The sequence below is a fragment of the Melozone crissalis genome, unplaced genomic scaffold, assembly GCF_028551555.1.
Source record: "Melozone crissalis strain CALT ecotype California unplaced genomic scaffold, PUWL_Pcris_2 ptg000019l_1, whole genome shotgun sequence".
In the NCBI taxonomy this organism is placed as follows: domain Eukaryota; kingdom Metazoa; phylum Chordata; class Aves; order Passeriformes; family Passerellidae; genus Melozone; species Melozone crissalis.
Window position 1 is genome coordinate 12,124,110 of NW_026535797.1, and position 16,770 is coordinate 12,140,879.

At 41.4% G+C, this 16,770-nt stretch overlaps 2 protein-coding genes across 2 annotated transcripts in view; one reads left to right on the plus strand and one right to left on the minus strand.

The window, feature by feature from the left end:
* CFAP43 (cilia and flagella associated protein 43) overlaps positions 1-6,112 on the plus strand; it is a 44,152-nt gene extending 38,040 nt beyond the window's left edge. Inside the window, exons 36-39 of the mRNA XM_054277287.1 lie at positions 396-560; positions 2,501-2,581; positions 3,494-3,647; positions 4,286-6,112. Of these exons, the coding sequence (XP_054133262.1) occupies positions 396-560; positions 2,501-2,581; positions 3,494-3,647; positions 4,286-4,443 (558 nt within the window). The 3' untranslated portion in view covers positions 4,444-6,112. The remainder of the gene's footprint in view (positions 1-395; positions 561-2,500; positions 2,582-3,493; positions 3,648-4,285) is intronic.
* A 134-nt stretch (positions 6,113-6,246) lies between these two features.
* Positions 6,247-8,408, minus strand: SFR1 (SWI5 dependent homologous recombination repair protein 1). Its single transcript, XM_054277372.1, has 3 exons — positions 8,299-8,408; positions 6,832-7,218; positions 6,247-6,711 (listed from the first exon to the last, which is right to left on the minus strand). Exons 1-3 carry the CDS (start codon positions 8,392-8,394, stop codon positions 6,520-6,522), a joined length of 675 nt encoding a protein of 224 aa, XP_054133347.1. The 5' UTR covers positions 8,395-8,408; the 3' UTR covers positions 6,247-6,519.
* Positions 8,409-16,770: the final 8,362 nt, after the last annotated feature.

Here is a 16,770-nt window from a genome sequence, read left to right on the forward strand (position 1 = left end):
TGTTCTTTTTTAAGGCGTTCTAGCTGTACAAAAATTGTCTTTTACTGCTACTGCACAAAGCCTTCAGTAACATATGCAAAATAACTTAAACAGAGCAAGCTTGTATTTTGTAGACCTAAAATGCCTTTCCATTCTTATGTAAGATAGATAGATGGAGGGAGAGCCTAGTTGTCATTTTCTTCATCTATTTCTATGATCTAAGGCTGTGACACAGAGCATAAAAGAGAAAGAACTTCCTTAAAAGATAACCATCTGGAGCAAAGTCTGGAAAGAGGCTTGCAGTATAGCATGTTTAATTGACTAAAATTATGACTTTGGAAACTTGCCCATCTTGTTGCAAACAATTATTCTATAATCTGTTAAGTGTGTTAATTAAGATTGATCTATTTTTTTAGGCTCAAGGAGAAAAAAAAATTACTGCCATGATAGAATTTAAGGACTTCTCCAAAGGGATAATACAGCTGGAATGGGAACACAAGAAAATGAAAATGCAGATACAAGATCTGAAAGAGAAGGCTCGGGATATTGTAATCCTACCTATTTCAAAAGATTGCCAGCTAGTGAGTTGCTTTTTCTGATTTATATTTCAACTGTAGAAAATTATGCTGCCTATACCTATAAGAAAGATCATTTATATTTGTACCTCATAAATCTCTTATTACCAGAGAAACATGATTCCTAATAGGTCAACAACTCAGCTTTCAAAGGGAAGTCTTACTCATGAGATTGAGCAGTGATGAAATTCTTTGAGATGTTACAGTGTTAAATTAAGGCAAAATTAGTCCTAACTCAGTGTTTCAAAATTGGTCTTGAATAAGGAACCAGGATTTTGCAGCCACAAGGAACAGATCTCTTAAATCGAGCAGTCCTTTGTAAGTGGAAGTCTGAGGTGCCCTCAGCTGGTATCGCACAGACATTTTTTACCTTTGCTCTGCTCGGAGCCTGAGGTTCCTGGGAGAGCCTCAGCGGGTCCCACCCTCTCGCTGCCATTCGCTGGCCCAGCGGCAGAGCCGGGAGCTGTGCCCTGCCCGGCAGGCAGGAGGGGCAGCCGCCGGCATGTCAGCACCTACACAGCTTCCAACAAGCCCAGCTGGCAGGCAGGAGAAAGAGGTAAAGGTTGAGGGGCACGGCCAAGGATACCACTGGGAGAAGGAAGGTTGTAGGGAAAGCCTGGGGGTATTGCAGAATGGGATGTTGAAAACTGTAGGGAAATCTTACTGTCATATGCCGATGATGTGGGTGGCATAAAGGTTTGGAGTAAGGGATGTTGAAGGATGGGTAGGCTGAAGATACAGCAGTGGGGACAGCTGTAAAGCACAGAGGAAAAGGAAAGTGTTGGACAGCAGGTAAGGATATTGCCATTCAATCAAAGGATTAGAAGAAAATTCAAAACATATGTTTTGCTTAATCTTCATTTGTATTGCTGCTCTACAAAATGCATGTTCTGAATCACAGCCACAGGTCTTTTGTAACTAACACCAATCACCAGAACAGCTTTCCAAAGAGGTGTTGTGACAGTGCATTGAAAAATGCTTGTGGCAAGTTTATCACCAGTGTTGCCATTAGCTCTATTCATTAAACTGATGAGCAGAGCTCGTGCCCTTCAGAGAGTTAAACTGCCCATAGTAAAGGCATTTACCAGTTTAATCAGAATTTGAATGCCCTGAGGGAATTGACTTAGGTCACTTTTGGATTAGAAATATGGGGTTAGTGGGAAAGACAAGGTAACAGATACCCCAACAACAGAAATGGAAAGAAAGATGGCTTATGAAAATGTGTGTGAGCAAGGACTTGAAATCATTTGGACTGAGGGCTGTTAATGAAACAGTGAGTGAAAGAAGTTTAATCCTGTAGGCAAGGAGCCCCTTCTGGGTCTTTCCTGTTTCTGCTCCTGTAACTAGAACAGTCCACAGGGTTCTCCCTGTCACTTTGGTGGGACTCTGGAAGGATGAAAATACATCTACAGAAACCTGTCTACTGCCTGTTATAGATCCATAAAACATTTTGGGGTTTACCATTTGTCATTTGATAAAGAGGTATTTTAGTAGCAATGTGCTCAAGGAAAAAATCAATAAATTCTGATATGTCAGTTACTATGCAGATAGAACAATAAAAGAAGTAAGAATGATTAGAAAGCCACTAGACAGAAAATAATAATTTTCCTCTGTAGCCTAAAGACAGACTGCCTCCAGCTATGTTAGCTTAGATTACAAGCAAAAGCATACCTTGGGGTTTCTGACAGCCTCAGCATACTTGTTTGGCCCTTGTTTCCATTACAAATATATAATAGAAAACATCCATTTTAACAGCTGCACAGTCTAGGTACTCCCACAGCATCCAAGCATATCTTTACAAAGTCCATTTATGATCAATAGTAAGCTTTACCACTGCAGAATTCCAGTGTTTTGAGTTCCACATAGTATGATTTTCTTCATAGAAGGGTGGAATTGTTGAGAATGAACAGGCATAAGATCATTTCTTTCTGGTTTTATTTTTTCAGTTCCTAACTGTGCATAACTACGACACCCACACTGCTCAGCAGCTAGCAGGGATGGAGCAGAGCCTCAGCGTCATGGATAAGGTAAATCCAAAGGAACCACCACATCTGAGAGACACACAGATATATAAATATAGATATATCATGTATTTGTCCATCTGGTTTTCAATAGTTTCCTCAAGTTGAGCTGTGCTGTCTGCAGCAGCAGCTCTCTAGTGTTTGGAAGCACTCATCACACATGGATTGCTGCAGAGATGAAGCCTGGCTTCTTGCTCTCTTACTGGAATTAAATACTTTCCTACCCTGAACATCTGAATGCAGATGTGCTAATCATTTCTTACACAGCACTGCCTATAAGTCACTTCTCCATTCCTAATGAAGCATTCTTTCCATCTTCAGTGTTTAATGTTTCTCTCCAGGAGCACCAGCCTGTTCAAAGTATCCCTCCCCTTTGTATTCAAAATAAGAGACACAACAGTCTGATTTGCTGGCTGCTTCATATATTTCATCATTCAAATTATGACTGTCCTTTTTTTAAAAGTGATTTCAGTGGATTTTCTCCAAGTTGTGCTAATTGGCATCAGCTTCCTCTTCCTCTTAGAGCTTTAGAATTTATCTCATCCCTTTACAGCCCATCCATCAGCTTCAGCAGCTTAGAGCATGTCCTTAACTCACTGATTCTATTGACTTCCTTTTCTCCCTTTGCCTTTCAAGTTTTATCTTTAATATCTCTTTCTTTCTGACATATACCTCTTTATTCCTTGACTGCTCCTTAAATTAGAACTCCATAAACTGAGATACCATGTGTGAAAGACACTTTCCAAAGTAAATCCTATCATGTGTGCTACTAGTCAATTCAACACATTAGAGTTTGTCAAGATATGACACAGTGCTTAAAATGATAACTTTTTATAAATTTATTTATATATTATAAATTTGTCTGAACAGTTTTTGTATGACCTCATATATTTGCTTTATTCATCTCAAAATGGATAGTTGCACAAGAAGAATGTGAAAAACCATCAGAAAAAAGTCAGAGAGCTGAAGAAGTGCATCTGTCTGAAAGAGCAGGAGAACTACGAGCTCAGCCTGCAGCTGAAGGAAATGCTTGTCTCTGTGTCAGAAAGGATGCACATCTTCGAGGCAGCTGGTGAGTCCACTGAGGCATTTAGGCACAGGCAAAGAACATTCAGAAAATAACTCCAGGGCTGGACAGTGCTGTTCTCCACCATCAGCTGAGGGACAAGGAATGCCTGTCTGTTATGTATTTACACAATGAGCAGAGTCCTTCCTGCCAACACCTACCATGGTTACTGAAGAGTCACCTGGAGACTCTTGTGGCTCTTGTAACCAAAGCTAGCTGAATTCCTGGAAATGTTCAAGTCAAAATATTACAGTCATTAATGACTTTATTAGGCAAATCATTTTTTTCTGAGAACTGTTCAATGGGCTTCTTTCCACCCTTCCAAGAGAACAGAGAAAGTAATGTGGAACTAAGAATAGTATTCACTATTAGGAAAACTTACAGAGATCTTTCCACTAGTGGAAAACAGTTACAGATTTTCAAGACAGTGGGTACTTGCTAGATGCTAAAGAAAGCATGTCCAGTGCCTTTTTGAAATATTTTGCTTTATTCAGTACCATAAAGGCTTTTAAGCCCAACTGTGAGCCTTTTTTCAAAATGCTTGCCTATTTTATACAGAAATTGGAATAACCCCAGGACAGGTCCCATAGAGACCACACATCCCCTCTGAGCACAGGCTAACACTAACACTTTGTTTTCTGCAGACACACGGGATATTTCTGAGAAGATCACAAGGCAGCGTTACCAAGAGATTGTGAAGCAGAAATATCTACGGAACCTTATAAAGGAACAGGAAAAACAGCTTGCACTTCTTCAGTCAAAACTTGAAAATTGGAACCCAGGAACACTCCATATTGTTTAAAAATCAGAGGTGAATAACAGATGAATAATACCATGGTCTTATCTAAGGGAAAAGAGTTTTGACAGCTAATTCTTCTCCCTGAACTTTTCTTTCCACAAATTGTTTCTTCCGTAATTCCTTAAAATAACTTCCATTTAAAAGATGCATGGTTGTCTGATTTGTATTTTTTACACCTGGTCTTAACCCCATTATATTTCAGGTGATGAGATCTATTTCTACTGGTTTTATTATATAAACTGTATAGCTCATTATAGAAAAGAACCATGTGTGCAAGCTGGCCCCATCCCAAAGGCAGCTGTGCCTTATTGTGGGATAATCACCCACAGCCCGCAGGAACTGTGGCTGCTGCCACAGGCAGAATCACAGGAAAACCAGGTTTGGAAGCATCTGGCCTCCTGAAATAGTTGCTGGCATCTCCCACCCTTCTACACTGAGGTGCAGAGTATTTTCCTGCCAGCTCCTTCCACAACAGCTAAGAAAAATAAAGAAACCATTATAAAGTTACCTACTGGTGGAGCCCAATCTACCTTCTCAGGCATTGTCCCTGCTTTTTGTTTCCCTGCACCATGGTGTGGGTCAATCCTTCTCCTTTCATAAAGTCACATGACATCTTAACCCATTTCATTGTAAGAGCAACAAATAGCTTTGATGCCTTAGCCTAAAATTCTACTATGTCAGTTGTGATCCTGTACATCTGGTTTTTTGCTTTGCCATCTCTACCTGGAAGTTGTAAGGATTCTAATTACATCTCACTACAAGACCTTTTGTCTTTCTGCTGAAAAAGAAGCAGCATCATTCCAACTCCAAGGAAGTGAACTGGCCCCTACACCAGGCACCATCATCTTTTTGCATATGCCTAAAGAGGCAGAGAAATATTGCTTTAATACTCAAAACATGATTTGCAATAAAGGCTGTTCTGCATTAATTCTCTCTGGACAGCAAGAGTCAGTATTCTTAAGAGCAAATTGTAGGTACAGGCTGAAGTCTAATGAGCCTCACCAATGGTGAAAAGGTTCTGTATGATCTTTGATTTTCTTTCTCTTGAGCTGTCTAAGAAATTACTCCCTTATTAAGGTACACAGGATATAGCACCTGCAAACAAAAAAGGCAGGGTATAACCAATAAGAAAACAAGATTCCTAGCAAGGAGAGTTGTATAGTCATTAAGATTTATGTATTGTTACACTTGAGAAGCAGTGATTTTAGGGAAAATAAAAAACAAAAGGTACCATGATGAAAAAATAAGCAATTTCAAGTTAAATAAAAACAACTTTCAAAAAAGGCATTTGTTGGAGAATAAATGGAATTGTAAAGATTTATTCAGCTTTATGATGCTGTATTTGAAGCAATCCCATTAAACAAGGCCTTGTTTTTCTTATTTATTTGAAGAGAGAAAACACCTTGGCTCTAGATGTAGTAGAATAGAAAGCTGGTTTCAATTTTCTTGCCTTCCCTTCTATTACCTCAGGCTGTGGCAGAATGCTTATGAGACAGCAGCTCTGCAGAGACTGTCTGGACCAGAACCTGAAAGCAACTGCATTATGACACATTTTCCTCAGTAGGAGTTAAAGCTAGTGAAAACATCTTGTCCCAGCTCTGGGATATTACCATCAGGAAAATCAGTTATCTTCACTTAACTCACAAAATGCTGTCATTAGCACCAGGAAGACGTGTAAAATGGGTGTATCTATAAACAAACTGCACTCTTCCCCAGCTGAACATAAATAGAATTGACAATTTGAGTTATTTCAATACAAGTAACCATGCAGAGACTAATTAAAAAAAGACTTCTTTCTACCTGTTAAACTATGACTTTATTTTTATTAAATAAAAATTCACTGACCAAGTCATTAAGCCAGATTCTCCAAAACATCACCAGTTTGATTTTTTTCCATTAAGTAATGCCTTTTACAGTGCCTACTGTATGAATGCACACAGCTTTACAAGTATCTCTGGAGAAAACCTCCTAACCTCAAAGCATAAAGTCCATTGTCTGACCAACACTTCTGACACAATCAGAATTTATTCAGTCTTTTCTGCTTTTGTGTCTGTGCAAAGAAAGCCCTGCAGCTGTAGATTACGCATCTACAAAATCTTCTTCTGTTCTGCTGTAGTGCAGTAACTGGTCTTCTAACCCAAAGGTGTCGATGAGCTGAGTGAGACTCACTTTGGTGCCACCTGCAGAAAAGGCCGACTGCAGCTCATACAGCATCAGCTGGGTGCTACTCCTCCACTTCACTATCAAAGCCTGCAGCTCACACAGGTTGTTCTGAAATTGGGACAGACAAAAAAGAGTCATCATCTGCTGCCAGCAGATATTCTTATAAAATGCCTTCAACTGAGACAACACACAAGCAGCACAGTAAAACACGAGTGGGTATTGCCTCACCTTGGATCTGTACATCTTCACCATTTTGAGCCTACGCAGCAGCTCTTCCTTCTCCTGCACTTGTTTCTCCAGCTTCACTTTCTCTTCAAGGGACTGCTGCTGACCAACATCAACTTGCAGCACATCTGAATCCTCTGCTGATCCACAGGGATCACTCTCCTGTGAGGGACTTTTGAAACATGTATGTCCAGTGCCACTTCCTTCCAGGTTTTCAGAACCATCTTGTAACCTGGAACAGTCTGCCCTTGTCTCTGGCAAGCACTCAGTGGCAGCACCAGCAGTGTCTTTTTCTTCTGTGTCTATTTTGAGCCGCTTTGCCACTGTAAAATTGGCATTAAATGAACGTCTTGTTTTCCTTAATCGTTCCCTCAGAGCTGCACTCATTTGCTAAAAAACAAAATAAACCCAGAAAACCCAGGTGGTCAGAATATTCTTAAATTTTCATCAAATCTCAAATGACTGTTTAGCAATCATTATTGTTTACATAGAATGTGTAATATGTTTAACTATCATTGTAAAGCCAGACTTCCTCATTCTCTGTACAGCCTTCAAAAACTTGAACAAAGTCAACTTCTTCCTCTCACATGTATTTGCACACACAGCTGCAAGATAGGGAAAGGTGTAGCTCCACATTTTCTTGGACAAAATCCTGTATTCTATTGAGGCAAACTTACTCACCTAGTGTTTGTGTAAAAGAAATATAGAATAAAATTAGCCAAGTTGAAATATGCTATCAATTTCCCCTCTAGTTTAATGGAGGTATGTTCTGTATTCTAGAACATATTAGAAATACCTGTATAGTTTTGACCTGTTCATGCTTTGAGATACTTCACAACCATCTGAAAAGATTTTTTGTTCTTCAAAATAACTATTTTTTATAATCTGTGTCTAACATTTTTATTTATAGAAATGCACTAAAATACAGGAGTGAGGGATTAGTTATGGAATACTTTCAAACCAGGCCTGTCCTGCGTAGATCTGAATGCTGGGTTGTGACAGTATCACCATTTCCCATCCCAGGATAAGACCAAAGCAGAGCTCAGCACTATGGAGAAGATACAAACTGAAAGCATTGTACTTTGTTCCACTGCAGGCAGAAGTCACAGAAAGTCATCCTGCATGCACAGCAACACAGAAAATTGGGATTTGAGAAAACTGAAGATGACAGGTTAAAAGAAAGAAGCAAAAAAATCCACCACACACCCTATATAATATTTAAATTTATTAGTAAGACATTGGGTTATGTTGCTCCATCACTTTGTATTCACAGCAAACATCTGCATTTTCACAGCAAAGCACCCCAGGCACCTTCCTTACCTGCACAGCCTCCTAGCTACAGGTATAAGGTGCCTGTCTCTAGCCTTCCAGCAAGCAGCATCTCAGTGACTTCTGACTCCTGGATGATTTCACAAGCATTCCTTTTACTAGGAACAATCATATTATTGGAAAAGTAGAAAGTTTTCATACCTGTTTCCCTGAACTGGTCCCCTGTGCAGGTGGTGCCCCAGAATCCTTTGGAGTACTGCACAAAGATGGCAATTTATCCAGCACTGACTCTTCCATCTCGAGATGAATAGTTGTCTCTGTTAAATGACAGAATGAATTATGGTGTCATTGTCACCTGATTATAATGAGCCCTTGGCTGCAGAAACGAGTAAAAAACTCTAATATTAAATTCTAAGGCTTATTTTCTAACTGGCATGTTCAAAAAGGACATCTGCATAAGTTACACAACTGTTTCATGTGCTAAGTAGCATCTTGCTTTGTGAACAGCTTTTCTTTGAGAGGATGCATGACACTACTAAATGCCATAAAGTCCTTTACTATCCATTTTATATATTATTTTTCCCCCTCACTCCTAAAGCTCTGTGGAGCCAGGGAGGTTTTTGTTGTCCACAAAAATAAACAATTAATCTTTTCTATATAGAACAATATAATTGGGTATCCAGGTCTCTGAAAACAATCCACTCTCATTTGATCCTTCTGGGGGTGCTGCTTAAAAAAGTAATTACTCACACAGGTGGAAGTTTTGATTAACAGGAAACATCCCAAGCTCACTCAGAAAGGCACCTTAATTAAAATGGTTAAGTCACACCTCCCAGCATGAACCAACTTCAAATCAATTTGGCAATGTTTAATTTCATTTAGCAATTGTGAACCACCTACTAATGACCAGAATGCAGCTGGAAAATCAACAGCTATACCTCCACTCACCTGCAAATTGCAATTACAAGTTTTGAGACAGAAGCCTCTCAAGAATAAAATCCTGCAAACCAAAACTAGGCAACAGAGGGCTAGCACAAGGGGCTGCCTCTTCACAGATGAAAACTGCCAAAGCTTCAGTATGCCAAAGCCTTAATAGCCCAGCAACCCTGGTCTTCCTGGCTTGATACCAAAGGATGGAGGTCCTCATTTATCTTAGAAGTCAACATTCCTTCCCAGCTATTCAAAATTGAACATATGGTACTCGATTAAAAAAAACCCAGACCCTAGTAAGGAGTCTAGTTAATTGGGTATTTTAGCAATCTCTCAATTAAACAGGAAGCCCACAGCATCCATTAAATATAATCAAAGTTTAATACAATTATTTCTTTTTGTAAGGAAGAGCCTAGAAAAAGCAACATCATTCTTATGCACACTGTATATGACAAATATGTTGTGAGTCTTTCCAAGGAGCAAAATAATTTTAAGCCTAAGAGATAGCTTTAAAAAACCCAAGCAATCCTATGATTCTCTGCCTTTACTTTCTAATACAAATTCGTTTTTAAATGACCATAACTAATAGCTTTTCCGCTGGTTTACTAATACTGTTACTTGGCAGCATATTCACACAGATCCCCTGCACTCTTAAAATCCTTTTCCTGTATCTTCGGCTAAGAATCCTTGGCATTCTCAACCAGTAATGCTGTTCACCACACAAAAAATTCTGTCCAGTAAGTAAAGAAAATTTGAGTTAGAAGGGGAAAAGACAATTTTGCTTTTCAGTACTTACTTTTGCACTTTGGGTACGTCTGTAACTGTCCTCTGTTTTCCTGCTTATAGCTACGTGATATAAAGGCACTCACTCCTTTTACTGCCTCAACAACAAAAGGCTCTATTAACACTCAATACTTTTAACACTCTATCAACACAATACAATTAACACTCAAGCTTTTGCCCTGGTAGTTTTCCACCCGCAGAGAAGCAAGATGAACCCTGGGGAACCCATAAGCACGGCCACAGACCTGTGGAGCTCGTTCTGACGTGCTACACCCCAAGAATACAGCCACAGCGCCGACCCGCAGGGCTGGGGAGCGAAGGGAGGTCCCTGGGGGAGCACAAACCCCAAAGGACCGGGGAGAAAGAGGAAAGAACGCGGCAGAACCGCCCTTCCTTCCCCCGCTCCCCTCAGCGCTTCAACCTCCCGCGGCCGGGCCGGGGCGGTCCCGCGCATGCGCACTGCGCGTGCTCGGGCGGCGCCAGCTGTTCGCGCCTGCGCGCGGCGGGAGGCGCTAAAGGGCTGAGGGGCGGGCGCGGAGCCTGAGGGAGATCGTGATTCCTCTCCCGGTCTCGGTTCCGATCCCGGTCCCGCGAGTGGGGAACGCTGAGCATCCCCTGAGACCTCGTAGACTTTCCTTTTCCATCTGAGCATGCCAGGGGGTGCTGTGTCTCTTAGGCCAGCGTGGGCCCGCCATTCATGGCTGGGGTCTGGGCCGCGGTCAGGTGTCACCTCACAGAGTCAGTTAGGCTGAAAAGTTAAGATCATCGAATCCAGCCTATGAGCCAGCACCACCATGTCAACTAGGCCACGGCACCAAGTGCCGTGTTCAGTCTTAAACGCTTTCTGGGGTGGACCAGGACCTCCCCGGGCAGTCTGTTCAAATTCCACTCACCATTTCTGTGAAGAAATTTCTCCTAGTGAGCAACCTAAACCTTCTCTGGCCTAGCTGAAGATGATAAGACAATGTCCCTGCATGTGTCCCTGTGCCAGGGAGAGGGGTTCTGCCTCAGCATGGATAGCACAGTAGGCGTTTTTTCACAGCTAAGAGAACCACAGCTCTCCATCTCAAGCTGCAAAAGCCTTTTTCCCAGGAACTGTGTCCTCACATAAGGGGAAAAAGTGTAACTGAGGGACTCACTGGGAGATGTGTGACCTCAGCAGCACTGTCATGGTTGTGGGAAAGAAGAGAAAATGAAGAAATTTGACTGGAGAAACAGGGAGATTGTGACCGTGAGAAGGAGCAATCCCAGCTGTGCCTGCACAGTGCAGTTCAGGATTAGAGAGCTCCCTGACACTCAAAGTCAAGAGTGATCTTCCTGTCTCCATCAGCTGCACACCTGGCTTCCCCATGTGGATTTACTTTCCTCAAAACTGATTTGTACAAAATGTTTTTCATCTGTAGCTGTCAGGACTGACAGGATAAGCTGAGGAAGCCACAGCAACGACAGCTGCCAGCCCTTAGGGATGGTGTCCCAGTGGTTCCTCCACACTGCCCACAGCCAAACGGCCCCGGGCTGTGCCTCGATGCCTCACGCAGCCGTGCTGAGAGCTGCACATGGGGTGCAGGCACCCACATGCCTGGATCATGCCCTTGGCTTGTGTGTCAGGACTGCATTGATTTCCTGCTAGTTCCTCCTCACTGCTACAGGTGGGGACACTATTGTCCCTTCAACTCCTATCTCTATTGAGACCAGAGACAGTCTAGAGCTGAGAGGTGAGTAAACACTGAGTGTTGTAGGTGTGATAACATGTTAGCAGTTGCTGAGGTTTTGACCATGAGTTTTCATAGATTCGCACACTTAAAGAGGATTTGACAGGGATGATAGCAACCTTTTACTTTCCTACAGTAAAAGGTATCAAAGCATTCAAAGGCCATCTACAACAAGCTGTTTTGGGAAATCTGAGAACTTGAGGCCTTAAGGTTATACCTTGTATAAGATTTTATCTGTGGGTGAAATTGATTTAGAAATAATATTCTCAGTAGCTAATGTGGGAATTTACCTTATGTGGTGTTGTACTATGTACTATGTTTGTAACCATGTACCAAAAAAACCCCATTGAACAATACCCCAAGTGTTGAGGCAGTTTGGAAGCATTTTTAAATCTGCCTCTTTTTTGGGTTTTGAGTTTGTTTTTTTAAACCTTCAGCTAATTTAATGTCATAAATATTTTAATTTTTAAATATGTTAAAAATGGACTCCTGATTGCAACAGCAAAAGTGCTAATAGAACTTCTGCTGCAAATTTATCAAGAAGGCTGGATCTCAGATACTCTGGAGCTTTGTGGTGGCATGTCTCCAAGTTCACAGGGTATTTCCTTCAATCTCAAGGATGGTCCCTACTTTAAATTACTCATGCTCTGTTGTACAGACATGCTAACAGATGAGTTGCACAAGAAAAACAGCAAGTTTGAGATTTTAGATCATTTGCCAGGTGAGATTGCAGTAAGATTTTACAGGAACATAACACCTGAAGAAGTCATCCTGTGCATTATCACTGCCCTTAATGAGAGCAACGCCCGAATGCCTCACCCCAGTGAGATGACAGATTGTTTGGCACTGGAGTACAGAGAGATGGTGCCACATGGGTGTGTGAGTTCAGTGTGCTACATCTAGAGCAGAGGAAAGGAAATATTGTCATCAGTATTCACTGATGGGCAGTGACTCTAGGAAAAGGTCTTGTTCAGGTTGGTAGTGTTTAGTTGTGTTTACTCCATTTAGCTATGGATTTACCTGAGTTTACACAGTACTGCACAAACATGGCTCACCCAACACTTGGCTGGAAGCCCCTGACAGAGCTGGGAACTGGAGTGCCATCAGGCACTATCCAGTATTTCTATTGCAGAAACACAGTAGTGATGGATATTGTGTTTTCTTCAATTGGCAAACCAGAGTTAGACTGAAACCTTCCTCTCAAAAACTGCTCATCTGTTTCTCTTGGGGAAAACAGATTATCCATGTGTCATTGATTCTGGCATGTTTATGGCACTCTGCAGAGTCTTTCTCATGCTGTTCCGCTAAGATCACCAGTATGTGCACACAGAAGAACATTCATTGCAATACAGTCTTTATTAAGCACTGTAATGCTATTGTTTGATTTCTTTGATTCCTCTTGTGACAGAATAGTTTGGGGTAAGCAAAATAATTGAAAAAAGTGTAGGAAATTGTGCACTGGGCAATAAAATTATTGATCTCTATTTGCTGAACATACCACTTCCCTTCAGAGAAATTAGTTTCCTCAAGGAACCAAACGGAAAATGTGCTCCTTGATTTTATTTTCTTTGGTATTTCTGTGTTGACATTTTAGTGATCAGATTATTTTTTCTTCCCAGTGTACACCAGTTTGGCTGCACGGTTGAAAGATATTACTTATGTACCCTCTCAGTTACCTTGTGGTAGCAGGAGAGCTCTGGGGCTGACACATCAGCATTCTCAGGACAATGACATGTTTTAATTCCCCTAAGGGCATCATCTGTAGTAGCAAAGGCAAAATGGAAGGTAATAGTAAAGGATACTGGCTTTGAGTTTAGAAATTCCAGTTTGTGCTTTATGGGTCCTTCTCTTCCAGAGTGTCAGGAGCATCACAACACTTCCATTTAACTGTTTGCTGGGCACAACAACCGGGCCTTTTCCCCCTAAACATTGCCACTGAGTATCTGAGATGTTAGTGAGCATGTGTTACCCCTTCTCTCATTTTCTGAAATCTTGTTTAAAGCCAAGTGATGTATCCTGATGCATGAGGCACACTCTGCACTGTCTGCAAATTCCCTCTTGCCTGGGGCAGGAGGGTGGGGTGCTTTCATGTGCCTAACCACTAACTGCTGCAGAAAGTTTTAAAACCCTACCCACTTCTGCATCACCCTAGGGCTGTGATTTTGCTGGCTGCAATTCACATCTCTGAAAGATGTTCTGACTTGCTTATAGCCATGTAAATATACCAAGGGAAGGACTTTATAGACCAGCTGGAGTAAAACCAGTTTACTATAACAAAACCTGTCCTTGGGAGATGGATTCTGCTCTCATAATGGTGCAAATGCCCAGTAACTAAAAGTGAAGTCTCTAGAATGACATCAGCATAAGCTAAACCAAAAGTAATTTTTTTTGCCTTGTCTGCTTTACATCTGTGGCTTGCAATTTTTGAGGTAGCTGTCTTGAAAAGAAGAACTGCCTGGATTTGTTGTAGCTGAGGGGCACTGCAATTTGCCATTACCAAAGATAATGTAGGAGCCAGGTGAGATGAGCAGTGTAGTTCTCACTGCTGCCTGTGTGAGTTACCAAGTGGGTGAGGCACAGGGCTAATAAAAGGGGTCAGCATATGATTGTCTCTTATTTCTGTGCCTGTGGGATTTTCTGTGACATAACAAGTCAAAGATTATAGTGTGAAGTCTTTATGAGATGTACGAGATGAAGGAAACAGTAAACAGACCTCAATGTTCTCATCTCTGCTGGAGAACTGGTTGATCATTATTTTAAGAAAATTCAAGCCTTTTAAAGCTAAGCCCTTGCCCAAACTAGTCCCCAGTACAGCTTTTACCATCTCTGATTGGCTGAGTACATTTTTGTGTTAAGAGCATTTGAATTGTAGCAGAGCTTGTTTCATTTTCTCACATACCTGCTATAAGAGCTCACTCTGTGCTGTGTGCACATAACTCTTGGGTTGCTCACATTTATCTGTGCTGCTGGAATTGGTGAAGCTGGAAAAGTGAACGTGGTTTATTTGCAAGTGCAGACAAGCTGCTCTGAGCAGTTACCTGTAGTTTGGAGGCCTTGGTAGGACCCAGTGGGTTAAACTGGTGTACCAGACAAGTCATCCAGTGAATGTGTAAGCAGAGATGGAGACTTCTCCTATTTCCTGAGCTTCTGGGGGTTTCCCTGTTGCTCTGAGTGCAGACATGAGTGACTGGTGTTTGTCATCACCTCAGCAGCACCACTGGTTATTTTTTTGTTTTAGAATAACCATTCTACCGAGCACACCCTACCAAACTGCAGCATCAGCAGGCAAGGTTTAAAAATACACTTCCTCCCTGGAAATTAATTAGATCATTTACCTGAGGCTAGAGAAAGCCTTATAAAGTAAAATTTTAGAAGTCTTTTCCTGAGGATGAAATATTAAAGTGCTCGTGGCAGTTTTCCATCTCTTATACTGCTGAGAATCAAGTCATATCTAGAGGGCTGAGGTTTCCATGTGGCAGAGTTATTGGGCTCTACCACCACCTTATGTGGCAAATCAGCCTCACAGGTGAGTGAGAGCTGGCTTAAAGCTCTCCCCTGGTTGCCATACAGTTAATGATCAATGTAAGGTTTCAAGTGTGCATGATTGTTGTGAGATGGGGGATATGTCTGGGGAATGTTTATGCAAACCACATCACATGTCTAAGGACAGCTGCCTCAGAATTGTGAGGCTGGAAATTCATCAAAATTTGTGAACAGGCATGAAACTGTCATTTCTTAATGTAAAGGTTGAGGCAAATTCTTAAAATTCAAAAGATTTAAGATACTCAAAACCAATAGGAACTCAATAAATACTTTTTTTATCACCCCTTCTCCCAAAATACTGAGCTGAAGGGAAGACAGCATAATTGTCTTCAGTGCCATTTCCTTTAGCAAGTAAAATGGGCGGTGAAGCTTCTTTGACTTCTGCCTTTTTCTTGGGTGAAATATATTGTTTATGCTAGTCATGGCTTTTAAAAAATAAATTTTTCAGTGTTTATGACCTGTATTGCTTTTCAAAGCAATTTCAGTGCAAATTCAGTCAATATTCCTATCTGAAATAACTGTGTTTTAAGTCTCTTTCTCTACACAGAAGTGTAGAGAAGTACCCAGAAAGCTTTACTGATGAGTGTGTAATATTTTCTTACAACCTCTGTGGGCTCAAGTGACTACTGTCATATTATTTCTACTGTTGTGTTGTCTTCCTGTGGAGAGGCAGCTTAGCCCTTGTGACATTTGCAGTCATTGAGAAAGTTCCTGCTGACCTGAAGGGAAGCAGAATGTGCTGTCCTGATGGAGCTTTGGTGAAAGTGTGTGTAGCACATGGAGTCAGCTAATGGTGTTATTTCATGTGGTGCTGAGGACACTGGAATTGCAGCTGCCTCATGAGTGTGTTTGACACTGTGTGGGACAGCCACCAGTCTCCCTCTCAACACATGAACACAACTGTATTTTGGGTGAAGAGCATTTGTCTTAACTGAACTGATGCTGAGTGAACCAAGCAGGGAATGCCACCTGCTTTAACTGATGGGAAGTTTTCCCTTCAGTAATCCAGGTAACTTCAAGTCTGTGTCCTGGCTGCAGTGACCTCCACCATACACATCAACAGACACTGAACAAGCTCTCTTTGTCACCAGCCTCTTTGGTGACAGCCGTGCCATACCATATTATATGACACTCCTAAAATGAGAAATCTTGCAGTTCATTCACAGCTGAAAGAGTTATTCTGGTTTTGATGCTTTAAAGTTCAGAGCATTTTTTCCTTGAGTTAATTACAAGCATTTCATGGGTAACATATGCCAGAATAAGCAATTTCATCACTGTTAAATGCATGGTGGTAACTCAGCACATGGGTATGCACTGACAAGTTTTCTCTTGAAAGGCTCCTCAGGATTTAGATGAGCAGATAGACCACTCTTAAATTTGACATGGTGTACATCCTGCCTGTTCTTGAGACTGTGAATCTGGGCATGGATAGTCTTGAAGCTGTTCACATTATGTCAGGATAGGAAGTCTTATGTGGGATTCATTTTTCTAGTATCAACAGTGCACATATGAGTGTACATTAATTAATCATGTGTGACATGTGGGTGCAAAGATTAATCATGGATATCATCATCTCCTCCCTACAGTTTGCTCTGTTTGGTGACATGCTTCTTTTCCATCTGACTGAGGAATTCTGGGTCAGACTTTTTCTCCTTAAAGCAGGATTCTAACTATGTAAAAGCAAGCCTAGAAGCTGTGAAACTCT